Source organism: Epinephelus lanceolatus, chromosome 23 (assembly GCF_041903045.1).
Source record: "Epinephelus lanceolatus isolate andai-2023 chromosome 23, ASM4190304v1, whole genome shotgun sequence".
NCBI lineage: Eukaryota > Metazoa > Chordata > Actinopteri > Perciformes > Serranidae > Epinephelus > Epinephelus lanceolatus.
This window is the reverse complement of record NC_135756.1, coordinates 27562960-27590909: the sequence shown is the minus strand read 5'-3', so window position 1 is coordinate 27590909 and position 27950 is coordinate 27562960. Positions and strand designations below refer to the sequence as shown.

Here is a 27950-nt window from a genome sequence, read left to right as displayed (position 1 = left end):
TGGAAGTAAAATTCAGATTGGGAGAAGCAAGTTCAGGCAAGTTCACTCACCTCACAGAGACGCACATAGCCAGGTCCGGTCACCGTCTGCGGTCTGTGCGTAAAAGCGCACAGCCAAAACAGAATTTCACGCACCTCCAGGAGACTGCTTCCCTCTTCTTCTTCTTCCGCCTCCTTCTCCTCCTCCTCCGGCTCTCCAAGGTCGGCGGTGGTCTGAGAGTTCCCCGTCGGCCGGTTTGTGATTTTCACATCCGGTTCTGCTGAGTTGTAGCCAGTCCGACCCAGAGCCCCGGGTCACCCATGAGGCTAGAGGCCGCAGCCAGGATGGATGTGTTCAGGAAGCTGTGGAAGGCGCGGAAGCTGATCGTTGTGGTGTTCATCCCGCTGTCCCTGCTTCCATTACCACTCATCCACCCCACCAGCGTGAGTAAAATACAGTATGATTTTTTTTATAGCCTATACAAGCACAGAAACGAAACATCAACTTCTGACAGAAAGTTGTAACTTTCAACCTAAGAGCACAGTTGAATTTTATGGTGGAATTTAAGGAAGATTACCAATAAAATATGACAAACTAGGTAAACTACCTCTCACTGTAAGGGTTATTTTTGGCTATTATATTGGAAATTAATTACATATAAGTGTGACTTAGTTAGTAAATTGTCCATATAGGTAAATATGTGACTTTTAAAGCACATGTCGTAGATATAGGGGATATAATTGTCATTTTTAAGACATAAATACAAGAAGTAGGTGAATCTAATAAGAATATTATATGTGACTAATGACACTACAGTGTGTTTTTTTAAAATTTCAACACAAAAATTAGTTTAGTTAGTCATTAGATATATCAACAAACCACATAAATACCTAGAAAACATCCGATTCATCAGTAAACAAAACATCCAGTTGATCTGTTGGTCCTCCTGGTTGCTGCTGATGGCTTTAGTGTCCAGATTCTGGTTTGTGTGTATGTATGTGTATGTGAGGGAGAGAAAGAGAGTATCAATCAAAAGGCACACTGTCTACTGTTTTGATGAATGCTTGTCTCGAGCTGTCCCGATCATCAGCTGAGCTGTGTGTGTGGAGGAGAGATGTCGCGATATGTTGATGAGATGGAGATCAGTGTGCTGCTGAAGAGCAAAGAGGGAGAGAGGGGGACAGAAACAGAAGAGGAGTAAACAAGTTGATACTTATTTAGGCTTGTGCCCAGTTGAATTGTCCTCTGTGAAAGCCACTGAAAAGATCTTATATGCCCTATAGCTCATGCTTGTCTTTAGAAATGATAGACGAGAGAAACTGCATTTGAAATAACAGGATTATCTCAATCTGGGTAAATCCAATCTCTGCAGGAATTCACATTTTATTGAATTAAACTTTTTGATCCAAGAAACAGCGTGGCTGCCTCAAGACTAAGTCAAACATTAAGATAAAGATCTGCTGATGCAGGGTGATAATGTGTAGAAATGTCTGACGAGATGAGAGCCAAAAGCATATTGCTTCTAAACTTAAACATCATTGCAACTCTAGATGTCTTGTTGCAGTTTGGTAAGTTTGTCTGTTGTATCAAACTTTGAGATTCAGAGGAGTTGCTTGTAGACAGGATTGTGTTTAGTGAGGCTCAGACTTGTGTGATTTGTCTGGTTAGGTGTTAGGAGTGAGCTAAAACCCCCTCACTTGTCAACATGCCTTCATGCCAGATTAAATTGTATCCTGCAAAAAGCACTTACAGCTGTATCATAACCTGAGGAAAGCTTGACTGAGAGTACATTTTCTGGCTCTAGTAAGTGACAGAAAGGGTGACAAGCAGGAAACTTAAGCTTGAAAATGTCATTTCAGAGGGTTTTTCTACAGTTAAGGGTCTAAATGGTCCCAAATTAGCCTTTCATATACTACCATTACATGTGAGTAACAACACTACCTAAGAGTCCATTTCCCTGAAAAATAAGTACCTCGTTGACCTTTGTAATAGAGCTGGGTGATATGGAGAAAATCAAATATCATATATGTTTTTGACCAAATACCTGGATACTGATATTGCCACAATATTGTAGGTTGACTATTGGTGCTTTTACAAGATGAGATTTTTTTTTTATCAGTAATCATCAGTAATGTTATAATCAAGTTTATTGGCATATACACAGATAAAACAAGTTTCCCTGTACAATGAAATTCTTCCTTTGCCTTCCACTCCGAATGCCTTTAAACAATAAGTTAGGTATCTAAGTGGGGAAATAACAGAGCATCTAGAACAATCAGCTAAGTTCAGAAAATTACTGTATGCAACTTTAAAAACCAGGAAAATACAAAACTTATGATATTTTGATATTAAAAATCTCAGACGATATCTAGTCTCATTTTTGGGGCTTCAAAGCTTCAGTGATAGTCATTACCGGTGAATATTCAAGGCTTCATCGAGACACAACAGGAATACCCAAACTCAATCCTATTTTAGTCAGACTTAGTGCCGCTGCATCGGTCTGTGAGAGAGAGTGAGAACGTCACATTTCATTTGTCCTTCTTTTGTTCCTTTGTCGGAGAGACAATTTAATTGCTTGAAGTGAAGGTCAACAACTACGCTGAGGACACTGGTCCATTCGTGTCTGACACTTGCCAAGTCCTTTCAGTTTCCTCCTCAAGTTTACTGGTGAAAAAACAAATACAATACAAAAAACAAAGCATTCAAATATTTATCTGTTGCTCTTTAAAAAAGATTTGAATGTGTTCCTCAAGATTCACCTCTTTGTCCTAATCCAAACAAAGATGCTTGCTGGAAATTACATCTAGAATTAAGAATTAATTATGAATTCTAACATCAGTGATACTGGTTCGTTCTTTCGTTACTTCCTTTTATTTTATACTTTATTATGGACACCTGTGGCTAAGGAGAATGGGGCGTCCACTAATCAGAAAATCAGGGGTTCTATCCCCGTCTCCTCCAGTCCACATGTCAAAGTGTCCTTGGGAAAGATACTGAAACCCAAAATGCTCCTGAAGGCTGTGCCACTGGTGTGTGAATGTTTAACTGAGTAGCAGGTGGAACCTTGTGTGGTAGCTTAACCACCACTGGGTGAATGTGTGTGTGTGTGTGTGTGTGAATGGCTGGATGTGGCAAGGAGTGTAAAAGCTCTTTGAATGGTTGAAAGACTAGAACAGCACTATACAAGAGGAAGTCCATTTACCATCCATTCACAAAATTACATGCTTGTTTTTCAGAGAAATCAGAAGGCGACGCCATTGTAGATAGAACCGTTAAAGCTAGAACATACAGGACGTGATTTTGAGTCTAAAGGTATTTAAATGAACTGTAACAGTTGTTTTTGTTTGTATCTGACATTCAAATAAATAACCATGCAGTCACATGTTTATATCATATCATTAATAGGAACTTTCAGCCAGGTTTTTTTTAGCACTTGCTAAATGAGGTTGTTACTAAACAACCAGCGTGTCAATCGGAACAAGTGGTGACAGGTTGTTTATGTGATATAAATGAGCTCTCCTGTGTCACACGTATTTGTGTTCCTTGTAACATCATTATTATTCAAAGGAACTGTTATGTGCTCACAAGTTGTCCATCAGCCAATCAGCTCAGTCGCGCAGGAGCCTTGCTGTTATGTCAGGACTGGTGGATGTTTGGCACGAGTAGGTGGCGCAGGATGAGGCCAAAAACACCCAAAGGAACAAAAACTTCACTACAAAGAAAAGGACAGAAACAATCCAAGCAATTAAGTTATATAATCACCCACCACCACGCTGGATTTGGGCCCCACGTGGCTTCCTTACGACACCAGGGACCCCAGACTGTGACAAGAATGTGACAGGGGTTTGTAGCTTGTGTTTGGAGTAGTACTGGGTCCAGCTGCAACAGATCAGAACATCTGCTGGATGCAGTCAGGCAAGGTCAGAGAGAGAGAGGGACACAGACTTGATGGAAATTCAAAGCCAATGGCAGAAATGCAGAATGCTCATCAGTCATGCTTGTGCCATTTTGCATCCCCTTATAAATAAGGTTGGTTCACTTTGGTTCAGACTGAAATAACTCAGCAGCTGTTGGATGGAGTGACAATAAAGTTTGTAAAGGTATTCATGGTTCCCATATGATGAAACCTAATGACTTTGTTGACTTTTCCTCTAGCACAACCCAAAGGTTCATATTTGTGTTTTTGTTGTTGTTGTTGTTGTTTGTGCAAAAGGCTACACAACTATTGGATGGATTGTCAGGAAATTGTTACAGATTGGTGCAAGAATGAGTCCTTAAAATCTGTAAATGAGCTAGCATTTTAGCACTTCTGGTGCCCTCGTCTTGAAGTCAGTGGGTTTTTGGTTAGATACATGAGATAAGATCTGTGGTTAACATAAGCTTAAAAGACTTTGATGTTTTGTTCTGCAACATAAAATATGTCAGTAAATATCCCACTTATGACTTTGAGACATTTATGTGTTTTTAAAAAGGCGGTTGCTAACAGGTGGCTAAATGAGACAATATCGGGTGTCAGAGACATTAAAAACGTCTTCACGCCAAACATTGCCAATACAGTGTCACGGTGGTGATGTTGAAGTCATGTGCCCATGGTGTAGTTTGTTTATTGTCTTACATTAGCTTTTTACTTCTGGCAATCGCATATATTCATTTCTGAAGATTATCTTGCTGAACAAAATGTGCAAATAAACTTTTGTTTGCCACAGAGCTTATTTTCTACAATAATTAAAAATCTAACAAAAAATCCCGTAGCTTTTTGTATGCAGCACAATCATCAATTCGGAATATCTATGAGGCCAGTATTTTGGTTTATGATCAAATATTACCTGCAAAACCAATGACATGTCCATCATCCTCAACTGAACTTTAGACTGTATAAATAATGGACGTAGCTACCGTGACATCACCCTCTGGTTTATAGACTGTCGTTTTGAAGCCTCAAGTTTGGCATCTTAGCCATCTCCGTCTTGTTTTTTTTTTTTTTTGGAACCAAAAGCAACCGTATATGGATGAGAAGCTGGAGCTGACTCAAATTGTGGCTATGCCTCAAAGACAGCCTGTCACTCAGGCAGCCTTGCCCGTAAATATACATAACTGTGGGGCTTAATAGAATATAAATGGGTTAGTTTTTTTTTTTTTTAATTATACCCCCTGCCGTACAGTTGGCATGAAGATAGAAATTAGCTAAAATGTTTTTTTGGGGCCCCAAGTGGTCATTTGATGAACTGCGGTTTTGGGCACTTCCACATTGGCTTCATTTTACAGCATCAGAGGTTACTGCTTGCGTTAAACATGGTTAGCATTATACCTTGCAGATGCAACAGGGCTTTAGACTCCTAGTCTTGTCAAATTTACACTGATACATTGTACCCTACATGACATAGCAAATCACATTATGTTGCATTTAAAGTACAGTTGGGAATATCATATTCAGAATGATTCCCACGTTGTTATTTATTAGCAGAGAGCACTAAAACTCAACCTCTGATGGTAAAATAGGTTTATTGTTGAGTTTGTGAGCTAGTGTGTGGGTGATACATGAATGTGTCATAGCGCTTGTAGTTAGTGATTTTTACATCTCACTTAATTTAGCAAAAATAGATATGGTCTCTAGATTTTAAGGCTTTACTATGCATTATGTATGTGTTTGATTTTGTTTGTGACGTTGGTGTAGTTAAGTTTGTATATCAGTGTGCTTACTATGTATTTAAAACAGATTGTGTATGTGTGTTTGTGTTATCTGTCATTTTAAACACCCATTTAGCCCTCTGCTGATTAGTTCAGTGAATACAGGTTTCAGCTGGGACCTGATTTGCCTATCAGGGGTACATAAGTCACTGTGTTTTTTTTCCCCTAAAAAACAATCATCTCCATTTCCTAAGCTGTCCACAGATAACAGGGGGTTGATGAGCCAATCAATGGGCTCCTGTTACATTTTATGACAGCAATCGGCCTGTCAGCTGTAAAACTGTCAGAGTTCGAGGAACTGTCCCTCTCATTTGTTTGAAGTTTTTAGGCCATGAAGATATAATTTACTGGACACAAAGTCCCTGAAACCATATGTGGTTCCATCAGAGATGAACAGTTTGGTTAGTTAATTCTGTCAGATATCTGCCAGCCAGAGACACTGATATGTCTATGTTTAGATTTTGTCAGTATGAGATGGAAAGTCAAAGGAAAGATTTGATTGTTCCCAATTAGGGCTCAACCCTGTTCCTCTAGTGTAGCCTGCTGAGACACACACAAACCTTGTCCCTTTCACTTCAAGCACTCCAGCATCACATTCTTTTTAAGCCTCAGAAAATCGAGTGAACTTTCGCCTACATTTTCTTTAAAAGCCCTTGAATTTTCATGCTTGTCACAGCAGCTGTTGCCTCTCTGTCATTCCCTGTTTCCCTAAAAACATCAGTTAATCTGAAGGAAATCTCCAGGTAGGGTGACAAAGATGCATTTTCATGTTTCAGTCTCACTTGTTTTCATTGAAATAAAGTACAATGTATTAAAACAAACTGCAAATAGCTCTAGCCTACTCTGCAAGTAAAAGAAGTTGAAACCTTTTTCCAAAAACACACATTTTAGGTCTGACCTCAAAGCAAACACAGGCTTTTCTTCCATTAGAATACCAATGTATATTGACTTATGCTCATTGTCTCAGTATAAAGTCTGGTTATACAGAGGTCATATCAGCGACTCTGCCTTTTCGCTTACCCAGCACTTTGCCCTTGACTTGCAAAACAGATGGATGTTTGAAGATCTGATTGAGGTTGCAGTCCTTGTGTGGCAACTATCTTCTGATAGTCAGAGACCAATAGTCAATGATCAGTGATTGCTGAATCAGACAATCTCTGGTGTGTATCTCTGTCCTATAATGACACTCACCTGAGCCTCCTCTCAGAGACAGAGCCCTCAGTCACAGCTTTTTAACTCACCATCTAGATTAAGAGAGTGTGTGTGTGTTGGGATACAGCTTCATGTTGCTGGCTACCAAAAGCATTGTTTTGAAGCATCATTACATACAAAAGTTGTGTACCTTTTTAGTCATCACATTGCTGCCATTAAAAAGGTACATGAAAGTTTTATATTTTAAAAACAGATTTAATTCAATCAACAGACAGCAGAGAGGCAGAAAGCATAAATCAATCCTATGACACACTTGGCAGTGACTTCTGTAAAGTTCGTGGTTTGAGTGGCTGTGAGGTCTCAACAGGTCTGGACATGTTGGAGCCCCATGGCTAATTCTCCCCCCTCTGGGTTTATTAATTTGAGATTAACTGACCTGTTGCTGGCAACATGTTACACTGAATGTTCCTCTTACGTAAAAGTACTACAAGCTCACACAGCATGTGGCAGAAGTGCATAGTTCTATGTTTAATACTATTGTGGGGGGGCAGGTTAACAAATTAAACTCTGTATCCAAATATTACATTAAACACAAGTCACGTTTCAGTACAGTGATAAAAAAACCCTAAATGTTTAAGGACATTTATTTGAGACAGACAGTAGTGTGATAGTCACAGACAGACACACTTAATGTGGTCTGAGGTATCATTTTGCCCATTGGCAACTTTGGCAAACTATTTTTATTATAAAAATAAGGAGCATTTAAACACTTGTGTATTATACTGTGTGAACACTGAATAAACACTTTCCCAGAAGGCAACAAGTCACAGGAGCCTATAAAACTGAAAAGCTTGTCTTATGCTATGAAATTGAAAATACCGGAATACATAAAACAATATGAAGTAAAATGTGTGTATTGATGTTTCAATTAGTTCCTCCTTGGATATATTTAAACATTCAAATATTTATCCTGCCAGTGTTTGGCACTGTTAGTAGATGCTGTCAGATTAACATTAACATGTTGGATGTATTTCATTCACACACCATACGACGGTGAGGAAACGCCAACACACTGTCCTTGTCTTACATACACGTCTCTCTCCACTGCTGTTGTAGCTGACTGGGAACCCGCAGGCAGGTCTTCCAGCTCCAGCATTTAATTTGCGTTGGCCATATCTTGCATGCAAAACCGCTTGTTTAGCCTTAGCATGTTGCTAATGGCATAACTACCACTGTATTCTGCATGCACTGAATCACGACCCCCTGTACTAAGACACTTCAATATGAACACACAAACTGTTATAATCTCAATTAAAAGCCATGGTAAAAAACATGTTTAATTTCTAACAGTGCTTTGTCTCCATTTTTTGACTGACATTTGCCTGGTATTAAGTACATGAGCTTGTTGACAATATTTTCTGCAACTTGAATATCAACTGTAGAGATACATCCTTGAATTTGGGATTCAGATTTTCCTCTGAACTGTGTAAAAGGTTAACAAAAGTCTTGGTAGTTTTTACAAGGTCTTAACAAATGTCATGAGACATTTAGTTTTTAAGGTTGGAGAGCCTGTCACTAAGCCCGCTGGTGTTGCGACAGAGCAGTATGAGAGGCCGGTATATCTATTATATAACGATAACCAGAGTAATGCAACATCAGTGTGTGTGTTTGTGGGTATGTGTGTGAGAGAAAGAAAGGAAAGAATGCGTGAGTATAAATCACACCTCACACACATTACAATAATCTCAAAAAAAAATTGCTACCACTCCCTTATCTGTTTGATAAGTATGAAGCTATCTTAAATTAGCTTAGGATAAAAAAACATGGGGTAAACAGCTAGCCTGTCTCCATCCAAAGTTAATAAAAACCTTCTTATGACCCCATGTACACCCCAAGTTGTCATTTTTACACTTTGTTTTTTTGTACAAACTAACAATGAAATGTAAGGTATCAATTAGATACTTTATGATAGACTTTATGATAAGCTAAGCTAACGGTATCCTGGCTATCAGCTTCTCTCGTTTTTCAAAGTTTTCTACGTTGCCATAGCCTACATGTTTAAATATATCTACTTTTGATGGTAAGTATAAAAAACCTGTGTGGTCAGTGTTGAAGCATTAACTGTTCCTCCCTTTGTGTTTTCCGACTTACAGGAGGCATGTTGTGCGTACGTGCTGATGGTGACGGCAGTCTACTGGGTGTCTGAGGCTGTTCCCCTGGGTGCTGCTGCTCTGGTACCTGCCTTCCTCTATCCGCTCTTTGGGGTACTCAAGTCCAGCGAGGTGGGTCTCTATGGTATTGTTAGCTGTCTGTCTGTCTTTTAGTGCAAACATTTCTAAGGCTGAAACGATCTGTCTTTTTAGTTGCTGAGGACAAAAGAGCTAAAGGGCGGGAAGTTATGTAGTTATAGTGCTAACTATAACTAAACACTCAAGTTAGACAAAGTGTAATCTCTCAAGACAGATTCTGCAATTTACATTGTAGAATCTGTCGGCAGTCCTGTGTGAAAGACGACTGGGGGGGGCGGGGGGGGCTTTGAGTTTGAACGATGCTGCGCTTTACCCAATCACAATGGAGGGGGCGTGGCCGAGACGTGCAGGTATCCCCAGGAAATGTGTACCTACAGAAACAGCAAGCTCCACGTCCATAGCGACCGCTCCACCCAAAACACTGTCTCGTCAACGTGATTTTTTTTTTTTTTCCCAGCGGATGTCTGAGTTACAGCATGATTGAGCTAACTGAAGTAGTTTCATGTTGTATCCGACAAGGGGAGGCTTTTAACAGATGACGTCCTGATGTTAGCTTTGCCAACTGTCCCTGTCAGCTGCAGCCACTGATGCTTTCTAGACATCGTGATTTCCCATAACTGAATAAATACCACACATAGCAACACAAAACTGCTTTGCTAGCTCAATCATGTTGTAACTAAGATATCTGCTGGAAAAAATATTTTATTCACGGACCGTTTATTGAGTTATTACCTTATTTTTATACAGTCTGTGGTTATTACAGACACTGCTAACGTCTAACGTTAACAGCTAACAGTTAGCCCAACTAATCTACGATAACCATGTTATTAATTACAAAACGTGCACACAGAAATAGTAACGTTTGTTCAGTCATTGTGTTTATAGACTTAACAAACATCAGATTAGTCTACACGGTGATATAGTGACGTGAAAAATGTGATATATAGCTAAACTCTGCTGGTTTTCTACCCAAAGTATTTGTAAACAACACAGCGATTCCCTGGGGGCACCGCCGGAAGTGAAGGGCGTGAGCGAACGCTGAGGCCCCTGCACTTCCGTTAGTCAAAAACTCCGGGCTGTGCCTCCAGAGGTAAAGGAAGAAAAAAAAAGTTTTTTTTTTTTTTTTTTTTTTTTTTTACAGATGGATTTCCAGATTGGACAAAGTGTGACATAGTCTATACATTATTTTTATTCTTTATCTTAAAATTCTTGCCCCCAAAACAGGTCAAATTCTGGTTCATACCCGTTAGCACTAGCAAGCTGTAAGTGGAAATATGGCTCAGTTTCTTACATCTCCACTAATTGAAAGCTATGGTATTGTTTTTTATTGCCACTTACGATTAAAAGAGCTACAAAAACACACTGCCTTACACATAGCATTGATATGTCATTACTATTTACACATATAGCAGACACAGAACAACATCAGCATACGTTCTGAGTTATGTTTCTTTAAACTTGACAAATTCATGTACTATATTCACTGTTGTTGCTCTGTTTTGGTTTCCACCAACTCCAATGAAAAATGTCTGAGGCGCATTTGCCTTCCTTCCTCAGCTAGCTGCAGACTTTTGCTATAAGCGAATTGTCAAGGCTAGCACTGTCTCTGCCCAATCCATACTTAACCCAATTTGTCTTAATGTGTGCAAAGATGGTTGGGGTCATATTGACCTCAAATGTTTACGATCACGAAAAAGGATCTCATTAAATCTTGTTTGCAGTATGGCTCAGGTAGTGACTAATACCAAATGGTGCCAGGCAGCTTACTTATCAGAGCTTTTTTGCTAAAGGAAATGGTTGCTGTAAACAGTGAGCTTAAAGAGGTTAAAAAGGCCACAAAGTTCGGTGATAATTTTCTGTTGGTTTTGTCACTGCCAGATATCGTACATCCACATCAATCTTTGACAGTCAGATAAAAGTTTGAGTGGCCCTCACCACCCTCATTGCTCTTCCCTAATTACCTTTGATAACATTATCTTTTCACGAAGACTACATTAATGTAGATAGCAATTTCCTGACATCAGTGTGATTAGAAATTGACTTGTAAACACAAAATTCTGATTGCTTCAACCCAAAGGATGATAGGCTAATAGTTTTGTAATACTGGAGCTGAGACAAAGAGAATATCAGTTTTAGCTGCAATATTGACAGTTATTTAAGTATTGTATTTTAGGCAGAGAGCTGCTACTTATATTGTTTCATTGGTTTGTATACATAGCAAGTAATGAACTCTACTGACCCTAATCTCAATAAGCTTATGTTGAAATGTGCCTGTTTACATGGGGTATTTACAGAACTGTTCCATTTGTATTTCTAAATTAACATGTTGCAGACCAAAGAGCTCATTTGATAATTGAGGATACACACACTCTCTTTACTGTTTGTCATAACATCTTTTCCCTGTAAGAGACATGAAACTTTTTATCTTTGTTTAAGTAAATGTATGGAGGGGAAACAAGGGTTCAACGTTCGCCAAAGAAGGAAAAGTGAGAGTAACACTTAGGGGTTAGGGTTAAACCATGTAGGGCTTAACAGCAATGCAGGGAACCAGCGATCCTCGGATATCGTGTTGTGACAGCATATTACGGCGCTGGTAGTAAGAGTCAGCTGATCAGATTGCTGTATATGCGGATGTACAGTAAGTCCAGATCAGCAAGAAAATGGGTGAAAGGCCATTCTGTCCTTTGCACTAAGTATATTTAAAGAACTCAGATCCACCTGCATGTGTCTGTAAGCTTTTAACTATGCGAGAGGTTTCTTGGATGCATATAAGTGCTCATGAGTGTTTTATGATGTGGTATTACTTATTGTATTACGTGTCTGTGTCAAGCCCAGTCGTCTTCACTCAGCTTTAGAGGTTTTATCAGCCATGACTCTATGGAGAAAACCCCATTAAGCCGGCACTTATCATCATCATCCCACTGATGTCTCAGTGTTCTTTCATCTTTGAGTACATGCACTCAAACGTGACACTCAAACACTTTACCAACCATCGTCCCCACCGCCAAGTCTGCATCTTGGTGACATTGGATTTGCATGACTGGTGACAGTATCACTTATTTTTATACTGGTAACACAAGTTTCCTCACCATTAAACTCACTTTCATATCAGCATTACATAAAAAGTGAGCTGTACGCCTCATATGACCAAATCGCATTGACAAACAGTGACAAAGCAGCCTGTTAACGCTGCTGTAAGCCTCTTGTGATGGTGTTCTGTAAATATGCCAGTAGAGAGGTTTATGCAACATTTCCAGTTTATTATCGTATTCCCAGTCTCCCCCTAACACCCTCACTTTCCCAAATGAAACCTCAACTAAGTGCTGGCAGAGTGCCTGTGTAGCACATTACTACGCATAGTGCGCACAACTAAAGTTCCTGACTGAAATGATTAACACTAATTTCTTTTGTCTTTTTATGCTGGTAATTCACATTAGTACAAATTAGGCTCATATTTGATCTGGTTAAGTTTTCCACATGTCATTTTCTAAAGAATAACGCCTCCTAAGTTTTTCTTTAAGTAATACTTAACCCACCAGACACATCAGGTTGGCCTGCTAGAATAATTTTCAAAGTGGTTTGATATTAAGCAAAATAATGGACCAGACCAGTATACTGAATTTTACTTTTAGGTATCACACTTGACAACAGCAAACAAGTGTCTGATTATCATGACGCACTGCATAACATTGGAGCTCTCTGTCCACACTGAATCCATTAAATATGCACTTCTGTTACATCATATAAACAAACCACGTAAATATCAGCTGTGTGCTTGAGATCAGACTGGACACGTAATCACTTGCTATCTTCCTACATTTGTAATCTACTTTTTAAACAAAAAAACACTGATTTATATTGTGATATTTACTGGATGTGACATACACAACACCAACAGTAAGTAGCCTAGCTTGTTGTTAGTGAGGGTCGTTTACCAGAAGCTTTCAGCTCCCAGCCAGCTGACACTGTGTTTTGGGGTTTGTAGTGAAATAAGGAGGCATTGTGTAGCTAACTCCTTGATTCAGCTTAATGAATCACCCATTCCTCAACCATTGTAGTGTTTACAAAGCAAGCGACAGGAGTAAATAGAACCAGGGCAACCAACAAGACAACTCAAGACGATGCTCCTCATCTTACACCGCCAGTTTAAATAGTAATGGTAAAGTGAAAATGCATAATTGACACATACAAATGATCATTCAGGTATCATATAAGTATTCCTTTAGGCACAAAGACATGCTAAAATTTATTGAAAATGACCCTATGTGATTATGGCCTCCAAATTGGACTTCATATTTATCAGGGAAATTGCTCTTTTAGGTGATTTTACCATTTTTAGAGTAATTATGAAAAAGGAAAGGGTAGAGTTAAAAGCATTACCCTGCATCCTGTGTAGTTTCTTTCCTGTGTTACTCTGAGTTCATGGAAATGAAAGAGAAGGAGAGTGCAAAGGAGCCATGTTAATAATGTCCAGCAGGAGGAAGTGCAGCAGGTTTTAGGTGAGAGGTGAGGAGACGCAGGCTTATACAACACTGTGAGGCCATGAACCCTGCAGGTGGGAAGTAGAGCAGATTAAAAAGAACAAATGGCAGACTGTAAGTGTTGATCCAAACGAAGGAGGGTGAAGTGGGGAAGTGGGTGAAGGAGGGAAAAGCAAAAGGCCCCATCGCTCCTTTCTGTCTCCTCAGATCTTGTGCTGTTTGATTTCCTTAATTTAATCTTGTGTCATCGACCAAATTGTAAAAGTTGTTGAATATTTTGATGTTATATAAAGGTTTACTTTAAAAAGTGTCTCTTTTTGTGTGTTTAGGTGGCAGCAGAGTACTGTAAAGACACCACCCTGCTGCTGATGGGAGTCATCTGCCTGGCAGCCTCTATAGAGAAGTGGAACCTGCACAAACGTATCGCTCTGCGCATGGTGATGATTGCAGGGGCCAAGCCTGGCATGTGAGCAGCAGACATATGTTCACACAGTCACTGTACACACTAATTCCTCCTCACACTCAGATGTAGACACACACATCATTCAATGTCCCTCTCTCCTCCAGGTTGGTGCTGGGCTTCATGTGCTGCACAGTGTTTCTGTCCATGTGGCTCAGCAACACGTCCACCACAGCCATGGTGATGCCCATAGCCGAAGCCGTCCTGCAGCAGTTGATCTGCACGGGCCTGGCCGACAGTCACGACGACTCTGAAACTGCTGAGGCCCCCGAGGATGACAGCGGTGCGTCTGGCTTCGTCACTTCAGTGGGAGGTCACTGAACTATAAAAGCTTCTTTGCAAAAAACTCTGAAATTAAACAGATGTTGATAGCAATACTTGCACCAAAAACTGCATTAGATGGATAACCCAGGGGAAGTGCGGCAGAAGTTAAGCAAACTCAAAGTCAAAATCTTGATGTGTTGAGAAAATAGTTTTTGAATCCAACTGTAACAAAACAGTAACACTTGTTAACTAGTCTCGCTCACCAGACCTTTCTCAAGAAAAGAAAGGTCTGGCTGGGCCGACTCTCACTTTGAGATTGGAGAAAAAAACACCCCGGCTGCATGTATTTCTTTCAACCAATCACAATCGTTCTGGGCAGTGCCACAGCAACGGTGCGCTTGCAGAAATATTGCTGGGGGGAAACAGGTTTTGGTGTAACACGCCCACAAAAATATCACCTACAGGACGCGAACCATGGCAGAAAAATGGCTACATCCCTGCAAGATCAAACACCGCAAAATTTAGTAAAGGACGTGTTGAAAACGGTTGAAAACTGCTACACAACTGGAGGTGGTAGGGCGGGACTTCAGCGGGTGGCTTGTTCCGCCCAATGAGAGGCTGATCTATGCAGCGAACTTCCGCCCACTCAGACTACTTGTTAACAGAACATTTTCAGCATGTTCCAACCACAAACTGTGTAAAAATAATGGATGTAGCCACTGTGACGTTACACATTGGTTTGCGTAATCTCATTTTGAAGACTTGATTTTGGCATTTTGACCATTGCAGTCTTCAACTTTTGGAGCCAGAAGTGACCATATTTGGACCAGGCCCCCAAGAGCAGGGCCAGGCTTTGAAGCCAATTTTACATAGTGGCTAAACATGGAATGACAATGTTCATGTGATGTCATGGGGCCGAAAAAAATACTTTTTCCTATAGGCTTACATTGTGCAAGAGACATCTGTAAATCAGTGGATTTTTTTTTTTTAAGCATCACAACCCCAACAAAATGTCATGATGTCACTATTGGGATTTGATCCATTCAGTCCAATAACATTTGGAAAGTAGTGGAGCGCTTCACTGTCATTGGCGGGTTAGCTGCTTGGCCACCGTAAGTCTCTCTTGTGTTTGCTCAGTAGGCCCCATGATGCAGAAGATCTGGTTAATTTAGGCGCATTTAGCTTTTTTGACTTTATGCACTTTCATAGGAAGGAATGGGGCCCCGCTACCATGGCTACATCCAGATTACTGTTATACATCCATGATTTGGACAAGAGGGTGGAACTAACCTTAACACTAGCTGCTTAGTTGGCACAGTTCATTTACAGTCTTTGGTTAATTGTGACAATGCTAAGGCTAATGTTTGCTAGCGAAAACAATTACAACTAAATAGTACAACCAAATGTTAGGCGACCAAAATGTTACAGTTACACTTTTACAATCTTAAAACACACTGACATAGCGGTTACACAATTATGATGAATGTTTTTGTCTGCAGCTGTTTCAGATAAAGAAGAGACCCTGGACAAAAACCAGCTAGAACTGCTCTATCGGAATGACAGGTGTGTGTATGTTCGTGTATACAAATGCTGTATGTACTCTGTGTGGAGTTAATATCACTGATTTTTCTACAATTTCCCTAATTTTCTTCTTCCCAATTGCATCTAATTGTGATGGTCAGTATGTACCACAGCTCTTGCCATTGCCATCTTAAGCTGTTGGCCTGATAGAGTGTAGTGGAGCAGCTTTTAAACAATACCGTCTAATGCATTTGATTATCAGTAATTATAGTAACCCTAATCTTATACTTCTATTGTGAAGTCTTAATTGCCTCTTATCTTCTCCCTTCAGCAATGACTGCACTAAACGGGAGCTCTCTGCACTAAGTGAGGTGAGACCTGTAAAGTCTTTATTTGTCAAGTAGACAGAGGTCAAATATCAGCAACAGAGCGACAGGAAAATCTGTTCAAGTCTTTTTCTCTGAGTCTCTTTTTCTTATTCTCAGGTACAGACTGGGGAGGCCAATGGTTTGGGTCTACAGCCAATCTCTAACCAGGCTTACATCAGACACACCAATGGACACCTGCCACAGGTGAGAAACACATTATTGGAAGGTAAAGAGGTGCATGTGTGACTGTATGGTAGCTGGAAACAAGGCAGACAAACACTCCTCCTTCCCTTACTGTTATGGTCAATTCATGTCATTATTAAGTTCAATATTCTCCTCACTCACTCTCAGGTTGCAATCGAAATCCCAAATGTGAAGCGGGTGAAAGCCAGGAGAGACTCCCAGTATCCCACCAAGAGGGATCACATGATCTGCAAATGCTTGTCGCTCAGCATCACTTACGCCGCGACAATTGGTGGTCTCATCACCATCACTGGCACATCGACCAATCTCATCTTTGCTGAGCAGTTTAACAAGTAAGTACACGCGCACACTCAGCATCCACCGTCCACTGACAGAATAAATATAAAATAAGCTTTAAAAACTGGAGTCAGACAGATGTTTTGGTCTGGTATTAGCTCTAGTAGACACCATCACAACTCAAGCATATTTACAGCCTGATTGATCTCTTGGCTGCAGGGCTGGTCTGACTAAAATGTTAAACTCAGTGTTTGGGGGGCTCACAGGGTCTGAGATCAAACTAATCAGCCCCTTCAGTCCTGACAGAGCCGATTTCCTCCAGCCGCAGCATTAAGCCTGGCAGAATGGCCTCCTTCATGTTGCAGCTTGTTGGACAAAGGTCGAGTTTTGATTCTGTGCATGTGTTTGTGTGGGTGTGTGCAGTAGTAGTTGTAATCTTAAAATGAAATTTCAATCAATCCAAGCAATGAATATGAAACAGTCTCCCTAAATGATACCTTTTGAGTTGAGTCAAATTGTGTGCAATTGCGTGCAAACACGATGCACTGTACCCAACACCCTGAATACAAAAATAGCCTGAGGTCAGCGTCTATAAGTGAGGGGCCCCTGGTAAACAAGGTTGGTGTTGGTGTGTGTTCAGGTCAGCAAGTCCAAATCCTTTTTCTGCAACAAGTCCGTGCTAGTAAGACAGGGTCAGGCGATCACATTGTTGCATGCTCAGCGAATTTCCCTGTATGTTGTGCCTTTTGTGCATTTTTTTATACACTTCTTTAGGCTTAACGTTAATCTTTGTTGATAAATATTAAGTGTGTATGCAGTGATTAAAGGAGAAGTCATACTCATTTTCAGGTTCATACTTGTATTTTGGACATGTTCACATGGTTTAACTAAAAAAACATTTATTTTATTTATACTTACTTTGCTATTCACCCTCTGTTTGAAACGCTGCATTTCAGCACCTGTCTGCTCTGACTGGTCAGTGTTTCTGGATCTCCTGCTTCTTAGCATCTCTGAATGTCACCTTTACCCTGCTTAGTGTCCATAGGGCTGAGAGCTCAGTGAAGCATGCCTTAGCAAACACACTTTATCATCTGTATAGCTTTGAATGACACAACAGTGGGGACTAAGAGGAGCTCTGCTACAGCTTAAAGTGCACCAAAGATTAATGACCACTGCTACACTGCATAGGCAGCCGTTTGAGTTGATGGCACTGTATAATACGCTTGACTTTCGTCTGTGCAAACTTATCTGACAGTGACTTTGATGATGTGTTTTGACAACTCAGTGACCTTTTTACGCATTTCTACTGCATTGTACATTACAGCTCTACTCAGGCTGTTTTCATGCACTGTTCATATGTATGCATATGGAAAGTACTGCACCAGATTTGGTATGTAAACCACAAATCATGATCCAATTATTCATATATAACCTACGCAATCTGAAAGGCTGAGATCACTTTGACTGGTGTTTGTGTTCTGCGTAAAACCAAGTGAACTTTGCTGTAAAGTTGGACATTTAAACATGGGAGTCTCTGGGGATTGACTCGCTTCTGGAGTCAGCCTCCAGTGGCCGTTCGAGGAAATGCAGTTTTGGCACTTCGTTTTTTAGCCCTGGAGGTTTCAGCTTAGTTTTCCTGTCAGGCCACCGAGCAGTGATACTTACCTCTTATCAGTGTGGAGAGTCAGCTGTGTTGCTGCACAGATAAACAAATGGGAATGACAACAGCTGTCAGTCAAAGCAAACTGACCAGAGGCCAGAAGTCAAGGTAGTCCGTTGATGAGGGACAAATGTCTATTTTTAACTCGGATAAGCTCCAGTTTTTATCAGTCCAAGTGCTGTCAGCGGTTACAAGGTTCAGCCTTTAAAAGACCATGTGTAGAATTCAAACAAAAATCTATCAGATATATCAAATCAATATTTTTAAATGATTGACCCTGTTGGTGATAATTGGTGACCCTGTGCTAATGTTTGTGCTACTGTTCCTCTTAATTAAGACCACATATCTCATCAGCCCTCTTCCTCCCTGCTGCAAAGATCATTTTTAGCTAACATTGTATAAAATAACTCTGTGTGTCTCTCTTTGTCTCTTCAGTCGCTACCCAGATGCGAAGGTGATAAACTTCGGCACATGGTTCATCTTCAGCTTCCCTATCGCCATCATCATGTTGGTGCTCACTTGGCTGTGGCTGCACTTCCTCTTCCTGGGCTGCAAGTGAGTGTGTGTGTGTCTGAGTGTGTATTTTACAGATAGTATCCTTCTGTACTGTGTGATTATCTTGGTGTGTGTATCCTACTTGCCCCCTTCTTACCAGCTGGGCAGGAGTAATGCATCTTATCATTATAGACTCACGATAATCCTTCTGTCTGTCTACCATTGAGCCATGGCGCCTTTACGTGACCTGTGGCTGAACATTTGAAAAAACAGTGTGTCAGGTTGCCATGTGGTTAATGTTCTTGTGTGTGTGTTCAGCTTCAGGGAAACATGCTCTTTGAGTAAGAAACGCAAGACAAGGAGAGAGATGCTGTCAGAGATCAGGATCCAGGAAGAGTACGGCAAACTGGGACCCATCAGGTGTGTACGTGTGTCAGTGTGTGTGTGTGTGTGTGTCTGGTTTCTCTGTCCTAGTGTGTACTCACACATCCAGACGTGACATTGTGGCACAAGTAAGGTATCACTCATGTAATTGTTGCTCATATGCTTTTGTGGTTTCTGTGTGTGTGTGTCCCAGTTACCCAGAGGTGGTGACCGGTGTTTTCTTCATCCTGATGACTCTGCTGTGGTTCACCAGAGAGCCTGGCTTTGTGCCCGGCTGGACGTCTCTCTTTGAGAAGTAAGTGCCCATAATATTGCCACACACCTTAATAGGTGTTGTTATCACTAACAGATGTTAGTGATCATACACATACTCATGCACAGTAAGAGATGCACAGACACTTTAACTATGCACATTGAATCAGCACCTTAACACTGACAACTAGATGAATAGGATTCTCCTTCTGTATCTGTTATATCTGTGTTAAATCTGTGGGTCTTTTGCCCCCCTCAGGAAAGGCTACAGGACTGATGCGACAGTATCTGTCCTTCTGGGCTTCCTGCTCTTCCTCATCCCTGCCAGGCGACCCTTCTCATCCTCCAGCTGTAGGAACCCAGGTCAGAACTATATACTTGACCAACTGGCAGTTTTTGATAAAGCTCTACTACGTTTGGTTTGTCTTTTTGGGGCACCAGACATGTCGGGTTAAGATATTGGACAATGTTAAGAGGGACAGCAAAGATGTTCAGCACTACAAATCAACTTTAGTCACAAATCATATATTTACTATGGTGGTCCAGACACCACAAAATGGGCTATTCTATTCACCTCGTACACAAAGAAGCTTTAGTCAAACAATAGAAATAAGATGTATACCTACCACAGATTAAAATAACCTTTAATATTCTTGTAATCATGAAGTTTGTGACAAAGATAGACAATCTTGCTGTAAATAGCTGTTGTTTCAACAGGCCCCTGTCTGTGTTACCAGCCTGTGCAGGTTGATTTATAGCCTGTTTGCCGCAAGTTCAGTGGGTCAGAGAAACCTCTGCTTTAGCAGAAAAACAGTCCACTGGTGTTTTCCACAGCTGTGCAACACTTTGAAAAACACTGGAAAAGTCTGACAGTCCATAAACTTCTAAACACCATAACATATTAGAGACGCGGACATAGTTCAGGCTTGCAAACAGCTGCAGGCCATGTGTCTGTAGGAAGTTAAAGACACAAGGAGGTAAACAAAATGTCAAGTAACAGGATATTTTACTTGTATTTACTACAGCAAAAAATGTTTATTTATTGTGTCCTTAATTTTTTTAAGTCCTCAGTTCTTTCCTGAAAGAAACTCTGTCAATAATTAATAATATGTATAATAATTAATAATAATAATTAATATGAATTGCTAACACAAGCTAGATGCAATACTGTTTTCAAACAGTAACTGGCAATTTGCTGCATAATAGACCTTTAACTTGGAGCTCTTCTTTCAAGACAGTTGTGATTTTCCCTGTTTTCTGTTTCTCAGAAACCATTCAGAAATTCCCTGTCAATAAGTGTTAGTAAAAATGTCTTTATCATACATGTACCCCACAATACAGTAAAATATGCTAAATTTCAGTCATTACCAAAAAACAAACAAACAATAAATACAAAACTTAGCATTCCAGCTGTATTGACCTATTTTCTGTGGTTTTAAACCATCAGATGATGAATCAGAGTCTGACCCGCTGGCTCCCATGATCACCTGGAAAGACTTCCAGAGACTGATGCCGTGGGAGATTGTCATCCTGGTGGGAGGAGGCTACGCACTGGCTGCTGGTTGCAAGGCATGATACATGTGTTTGTGTTTGTTGCTGTATTACAGCTATGTTAAGGATCAGGAGCCAGAAGATCAGGGGAGCTTCTAGATGGGAATTTCAGTTGATCTGATATTAATGTCCACCAGGAGCTCTAATCTGTCACTGTCTGTCTGCAGCACCTTGATTGTAGCATGAGTATTCAAGACTAATTGTACCCTTTGAGGATGCTCACGGGTGTTTTGTTCGTATGTGTTTGCAGGTGTCAGGCCTGTCAGTGTGGATCGGTAGACAGCTGGAGCCCATGAGTGGTCTTCCTCCATGGGCCGTCACCCTGCTGGCCTGCCTGCTGGTGTCAGCGGTCACAGAGTTTGCCTCCAACCCAGCAACTCTCACTGTCTTCCTGCCCATTTTATCGGCGCTGGTACGACACACACTACCCTCTACATGCTTACTCTCAGTATCTGGTCCTTTGACACCTAGCAATGTGTGCAAACAAGATGGAGGATGTGCTGAGTTTAAGCTTAGGGTTTGGAAGGGTCTGCATGGGGGCAGTACCCATAGCGATGCTCTTATAGTGCTTCTTTGAAGCCCTGTATGTGCAGATGAACCAAAGAGGGGACAAGCACTGGCAAAAATTAAGACTTGTGTGTTTAGATAAAGCACTGATAAAGCAGGTACCTTACGTGAATATTCCTTTGTGATTCTGGTGGTTACATCATGGTTGACCAGTGTTGTTGCCGTGGTTGCAACTTGTCAATTGATGGCACCAACCTGTCACACAATGCCCTTAATTATGCTTAAGTTTAAGCCTAAATATTATTGAAATGTACAGTTGTCATGAATGTTGAAATTAGCTATAGAGACCCAAACTGTTTTTTGTACCAGGCTGTAAACATGTTTATTTATGCTGTAAAGTTTGGCATTTCAATGTCGAGATCTATGGGGATTGGCTTGCTTTTGGAGCCAGCCCCAAGTGGCCATTTGGGGAACTGCAGTTTTTGGCACTTCGTGTTAGCTCCATTTTTTTTGCTGCTTGACTGAAACTGAAATGACAATGACTTTTTGGAGTCACTGCCATTTGCCCAGGCAGCCACACAGTGATGACAAGACTCCATGAAATAGTTTGGTACATTTTTTATACTTCAGTTATTGCAAAGAGTAAACAAACAAAATTGAATTGTTCATCAGAACCAGGCTAGCTGTTTTCCAACACTTTCAGTCTTAAACATTTTCTGGTTGCAGAGTCATATTTGACAGACAGCTATGCGAGCTGGGACAATGTTCTCATCCACTGTACCTCTCAGTAACAGAGAGAATAAGCAATTTCATAAAATTTTAAACAACTTCTTCAAAAGACTTAAAAGACCGTCTCTAATTTTCTTTTCAATGGGTTGTTTTAGCTTCATCTGAGACTTACTCTGTTAATGCTCATGTTTCCTCATCATAAGTAACTATTTTGCAATAACAGCATCACTTGGACTTTGCTTCCCCATGTGGATACTTGTTTTTTCTCTCAGATTGCTCACAGGGAGAGTTAATATCATGTGCGCGTGCTGGCAGGGAGCATTAATAACCCACACCCACACTGTTAGTGTGGTGCACCTCGTTCTGAGAATGTAAACAGGCTGATTAAAGCAGTTTTTTTTTTTTTACCAGTCATTGACCTCAGACTTCTCCCCTGTTCCTGCACTCTCCATTTATCTCCCTCTTCATCTTCTTTTCCTTTCTTTCTGTCTCTCTCTCTTTTTACCCCCTTTGTTCTTTTTCACTCACGTTCCTCCTTTCAGTCAGAGACTCTGCGCATCAACCCCCTCCACACGTTGATCCCGTCCACCATGTGCGTGTCATTCGGGGTCATGCTTCCAGTGGGGAACCCCCCCAACGCCATCGTCTTCAGTTACGGCCACGTGAAGATCAGCGACATGGTACAACCCACGCACACACACACACGCACACAGTCACATGCTCTTTCTGCACCTGCAATATCAAACGGATCAAGAGAACACTGTGCCAAAGTTTTTTTATGTAATCAGTGGGATAAAACTTTTCATTCTTAACTCTTGCCGACCTTAATTCTGATATTTATTTTCAAACAAAACAATGCTCACAACAACACATTTGTTAACATCTAACCATTTTGTTTTTCATCTCCTTTCCCTCTCCTCCAGGTGAAAGCAGGGTTTGGGGTGAACCTGATCGGCGTGGCAGTGGTGATGTTGGCCATCACCACATGGGGGGTTCCTCTCTTCAACCTGACTGAGTTCCCAGCTTGGGCGGAGGCCAGGAACATCACCGGTATTTTATAACCACCGCTGGGTTCGGGGATGAGTCAATAAAAGACAGAAAGAGATGGGGCAATGTTTCAATAAAGAAAGACAAGAAAATGACGTCAAGGGGATGGTCTGGGTCAGAGTTCAGCCCTTTCTTAGATGGATTAAACTGGACCTGAAGAAGGTTGAAGAGAAGGAGGAGAAGAAGAGGAGAGCGAAAAACCATTACCTGTTGCGTAGATGTAATAATTAGAATTATATGTTATTGGCCACATGGGGGCATCACAAGGAATGCAGAATGGCCACTGCGTGAGGCTCAGACCTCCAGCAAAAACTTTTTATATTGTAACTCCATTAACAAAGTTTGATGGAGATTCTGTTTTCACTGAATCACTGGGGATAGTTCCAAGAGCTACAAACATATTTGTGGTGATCAGGAAACTGATATTTTGTTTTTTTTATTCATAATAGAAACAATAAGTGTTTTCAGAACCACATTATGCCCTGTCATGTGGATTAGTTGATATTTAGATAGAAATAAGCTATATAGCCATCGCAGATAAGCCTCTTTTTTACTGCATGCTTGCTAAACTTCTGCTGCACTTATTGCTCTTTAACCAGAGCACGTACATTAACACCGTGGGCTGGTGACAAGTTTGCTGAGAGAATTCAAAATATTGTTTTGATATATCACTTTGGCTAAACTGTCCATTGTAAAAGAGACAGCTGATCGCTGTATTAAAGCAATATAAATGCACGAAAAGAGGCTTCTGCTATGGCTGATGATGTACTGTATACATAGAAATACTTGCTGTCAAGCCTTTCACATGTACCCAGTGTCTTATGATATATCTAATATGATCTATTATTGCAGAGGTAAAAACGTACCTGTATTTAGGAGGAAACTGAAAGCTTATGCACTGTCCATGCATGTTGTTAGCAGCTGCCGGCATTCATTTAAAAATCTTGGCTTCTTAAAGAAATACTTCACCCCCCAAATGATGATTTGTACATCACTCAATATGACTCAATATGCAATTATGCTGAATTTCTGAAGAGAGCATTTTTTTCTCGTATGCTTCCACAGTGAATGAAGAATCTAAAATTTAAGCCAAAGGCTGCGTTTAACAAGAGTGTATCTATAGCAAACAATTTGTAACCCTTTAAACCACCAAAATTACTAAAATAGCCAACTAACTGATCAAGTCAGTGAAAGACCAGCAGCTCCTGTGTTCTGCGAAGAAAAATTACATTTTTTTTCAATGGAGTCTGGCTTTGGCTTTGTCTGTTTGGGAAGTACTGAGCATACGACTGTATAAATAGACTTGAAATGTACTACACTAGTTTGTAAATAGATGTTTTAACATAGTTTTGCTGTTGTTAAACGTGGACCCCTATTACTTCAATTCATCAAGAATTTTGACAGTGTTTGGATTCTTCATAAACCATGTAGGCATGCAAGGAAAACTAAGTTTTCCTCATGAATTCAATGTAACACAGGGTGAGTGACTGATATACAAATGGTCATTTAGGAGTCGAAGTGCTCCTTTCATGATGTCTTAACCAAAGTTTCTGAAGCTGATTTTGTGCTCCATCATACTGTGAACAAGCATCTCGCAGTACCACTAGTGCCTTTACCCTATTATTGCCTGTCATATTACACTTTTAGCTTGACTGTCCAAGTGGGAAGCAGACCTCCAGCCCTGACAGTGTTAACGCCTTGCTGTAATCTCAGAGCAGTGCAGGAGCAGCTCACTACCGCCCTCCTTAAATGATGGACAGCAGGAGTGTAATTGCTTTTTACTGTGCTGTTTCTCAGACATATGCTTTTACTTGATACCATTTCAATGTTAAGAATGTAAACTGTACTGTATTTAAGGTATAGACAGTCCTGGTTGGTTGATTAATCATACCACCTTTCTTTGTAGCTTTTCCTTTTCTTGAAATTTGAAAGGAGACTTGAGAGGTTAGACACTGTTCTGTGTTAGGTGCTCATCTTAATTACTTCTTTGCCTTAAGCTTGTTGGTCAGATGCTGTTTTTTTTTGTCATATTGAATACATCTGTAGACTTCATAATCAGATCACTAAGGTCCAGATTTGTGCCAATATAATCTTGAAAGTAATTTCTGTGTAAGTCAGCAGGTAGAAAACACCTTCATCAAGGAATAATAGCTACTGTAATTATCACATAAACATGTATGTTTCATGAAGTGTGTTACATGAGCATGTAAAGCAACAGGATCACCATGTTTGGTCTTTATTGTGGTCACCCAGGAGGTGTGACATTTCTCCTGGTGCGTGAAAAAAGAGATTTGGAAGGCTGCAATGTCCCTCCAAGTCCTGAGTTATTGTCGAATGCAACATCCAAAGCCTTTAAAGCAGAGAGAACGGAGAGTAAGGTAGCACAGGGTCGTATGGTACAATTGTTTGTTCAATCAACTGTCAAATCACAGTAACTGTTGTCTGGTGGTGAAAAGGTTTGCACACAGCATTCACTCTACTGTGTGAATAATATAAAAGATATGCTTTATATTTTTACACAAATTTTCAATGCAATTTGTGGCTTTTTATATATATATATATATATATATATATCACTGCATTCTAAGTTTAGGTTCTAGTGTGGGCAGAATCAAGACTTTTATTTTGTAATTTATTCAGTTCTACTGAAGGTTTCATACATCTTGATGGTGTTGCCGCAGTGACCTTTGACCAAGGGGCCACACTCCTCTGTAAATACATACAGATTTGTAATATAAAGATTACGTGCCTTTGCCTGTTTCCAAATGAGCTGTAATATTCCTAAAATATGTGTTTTACCTTGATGTCTCATCAGACAAAAACTAGAGTTAGGATGATACATTATACATGCACAAAAATAAAACCACTAAAACAACTGAATGTATTTATTATTTTATTTATCTACACACACCATCACAAATCAGCCACACTTTGAGTTTTTGACTAATGAGGCACTGTCCTGGAATTAGCAATCAGTAGAGCAGCATTTATCTAATCACACCAGTATAATTTAATTGATGGGAACCCTTGACTTTGACCCAAACACCAAGCAAAGGAAGAACACTGCTGTGTTCGGCACACAGAATACAATGGCTGCTAACAGATATGATGAGGAGGTGATAAAAACCCAATCGCAGACAATTCATCTTGTACAGTGGTAGGATGAGTGTTGATATAGACGCAGTATGTATGGATTCGTATATGGGTTGAACTGATCATGAGTATTACAACATCATTTAGAACGTCACAAGGAACAATAGTACAGTCCGTCCACAGTGACATTACGTGTAATATCCAGGTGAAATCCAACTGACTTGTTTTGTCATTTTGATTTCCTTTGTTATCCAACATATCAGACCAGCTGGACCAGTAGAGGGAAGCTCAAGTCACTTTCAAAAAGAGCTGCTAACATGGATGATTTCTTCTTTTATCTCTGTAGAAATAAATAAAGGTGAAGTTCAGGTCCACAATAAAGTTAGGAAACTCCTCTCTAAATCCCGCTCCTCTTGCCCTGGTCTGAATAAGGCTGAAAGTCAGTCTGCAGATTTGGACAGGCTGCAGTCCAGTGGTTAAGAAGGTTGCTTGGGGCCTTCGGCAGGTGTGAAGCCCTCTGTCTCCATCTTCGCTTTGTATTTCAAGAAGTCTCTCCTCTTGGTGAAATATTTCACCTGCCAGGGAAAATGCAAAAGATAAGCACTCTGCAGTATAGCTTTTCATCACCTGAGCAAAGTGCGCTTTCTTGAATGATGAGAGTTGAGGACCATTCCAATTTCTTAAGTAACACCTTCAAAGATTGTTAATTAACTTATATTGTGATTCTGAAACACTGCTTACAGCTCATCCTTTCTATCATCAGACCACAGACCTCACTGATCACAAAGCTATAAAAGAAGGGATCATTTACCCACTGAGCAGGGCAATTTGCCTCAAACTCGCCCTGGAACATCTGGCAAGGAGCAGCTTGATCATTGTTGTCATCCAGACATTTCCACAGCTTGTCCCTGGCGTCCCAGCAGGCCTTTCTTTCTGCTGAGTTTGGAGCTGCCATCACTGCTTGACCCTGGGAGAGATGTATGATAAGTAAGATGAGTAAGTTAACAGGAACTAATGTGGCTTCTGTTGTGTGTAGGATAAACTGTTGACATATATTATGAACAACTAGGCACCTACAAAAATTAATTTCTCAATATAGTCCATCAATAGCTGTAATACTTAAACTTTATGCAGTGTGTTCACTGGTCCTCGTCATGTAATGTCCCTCACTACTTTATTTATGTTTACGCTGTCAATTTACATCCATACATCAGCCTCAAAACACCAAATATCTTTTATCGATCGACATGACACCACTGCACCATGTTTACTTTGATATTAGGCTACAAATAATCAAATTTCAATCGCTCAAAAGTATCACTGAGCTAATACAAAGGTAAGCTGAGACCGCTCATATAAACTCACCACTCACCGAAATAAACGCTAAAGCCTCCAAGATTATCTCTTTGTTCCAACCACCGCTGCTGTTTGCTTCTGTCACTCCATAAAAGCCCGAAAAACAGAATAATATAGCTCCTAAATGACAAACACGGGACTTACTTAAGGGGTTCAGGTGTTACTGAGTAAAGTGAAGGACGCGCTGAGCAGCACTTCCTCGTCGCCTCGTGATGACGTCAGGACGTGTTTGAC

The 27950-nt window shown here is 40.5% G+C and overlaps 3 protein-coding genes across 7 annotated transcripts in view; 1 reads left to right on the top strand and 2 right to left on the bottom strand.

Annotated features, from left to right (window-relative positions):
• LOC117249196 (uncharacterized) overlaps positions 1–274 on the bottom strand; it is a 49086-nt gene extending 48812 nt beyond the window's left edge. Inside the window, exon 1 of one of the 2 annotated variants that reach the window (XM_078165126.1) lies at positions 135–274. The gene's annotated coding sequence lies outside the window, so the exon portion shown is untranslated. Of the gene's footprint in view, positions 1–50 lie in introns of both variants that reach the window. The other variant, XM_033614656.2, reaches the window with a different exon arrangement.
• Positions 152–26143, top strand: slc13a4 (solute carrier family 13 member 4). 2 transcript variants are annotated; one of them, XM_033614655.2, is made up of 16 exons: positions 152–422; positions 8973–9101; positions 13879–14015; positions 14117–14292; positions 15773–15836; positions 16126–16165; positions 16280–16366; positions 16514–16698; positions 18738–18857; positions 19116–19217; positions 19375–19476; positions 19693–19796; positions 20881–21002; positions 21235–21396; positions 22763–22900; positions 23144–26143. In XM_033614655.2, exons 1-16 carry the CDS (start codon positions 300–302, stop codon positions 23279–23281), a joined length of 1929 nt encoding a protein of 642 aa, XP_033470546.1. In that variant the 5' UTR covers positions 152–299; the 3' UTR covers positions 23282–26143. The 2 variants fall into 2 exon arrangements, with proteins under 2 accessions (XP_033470546.1, XP_033470545.1); XM_033614654.2 differs by having other exon boundaries at positions 14117–14322.
• Positions 26144–26147: 4 nt separating this feature from the next.
• coa6 (cytochrome c oxidase assembly factor 6) lies at positions 26148–27925 on the bottom strand. 3 transcript variants are annotated; one of them, XM_033614661.2, is made up of 3 exons: positions 27861–27925; positions 27172–27327; positions 26148–26935 (listed from the first exon to the last, which is right to left on the bottom strand). In XM_033614661.2, the coding sequence occupies exons 2-3, from the start codon at positions 27313–27315 to the stop codon at positions 26837–26839; spliced, it is 243 nt and encodes an 80-aa protein (XP_033470552.1). In that variant the 5' UTR covers positions 27316–27327; positions 27861–27925; the 3' UTR covers positions 26148–26836. The 3 variants fall into 3 exon arrangements, with proteins under 3 accessions (XP_033470552.1, XP_078021253.1, XP_033470551.1); XM_078165127.1 differs by having other exon boundaries at positions 27726–27915; XM_033614660.2 differs by having other exon boundaries at positions 27733–27915.
• Between the last annotated feature and the right edge of the window lie 25 nt (positions 27926–27950).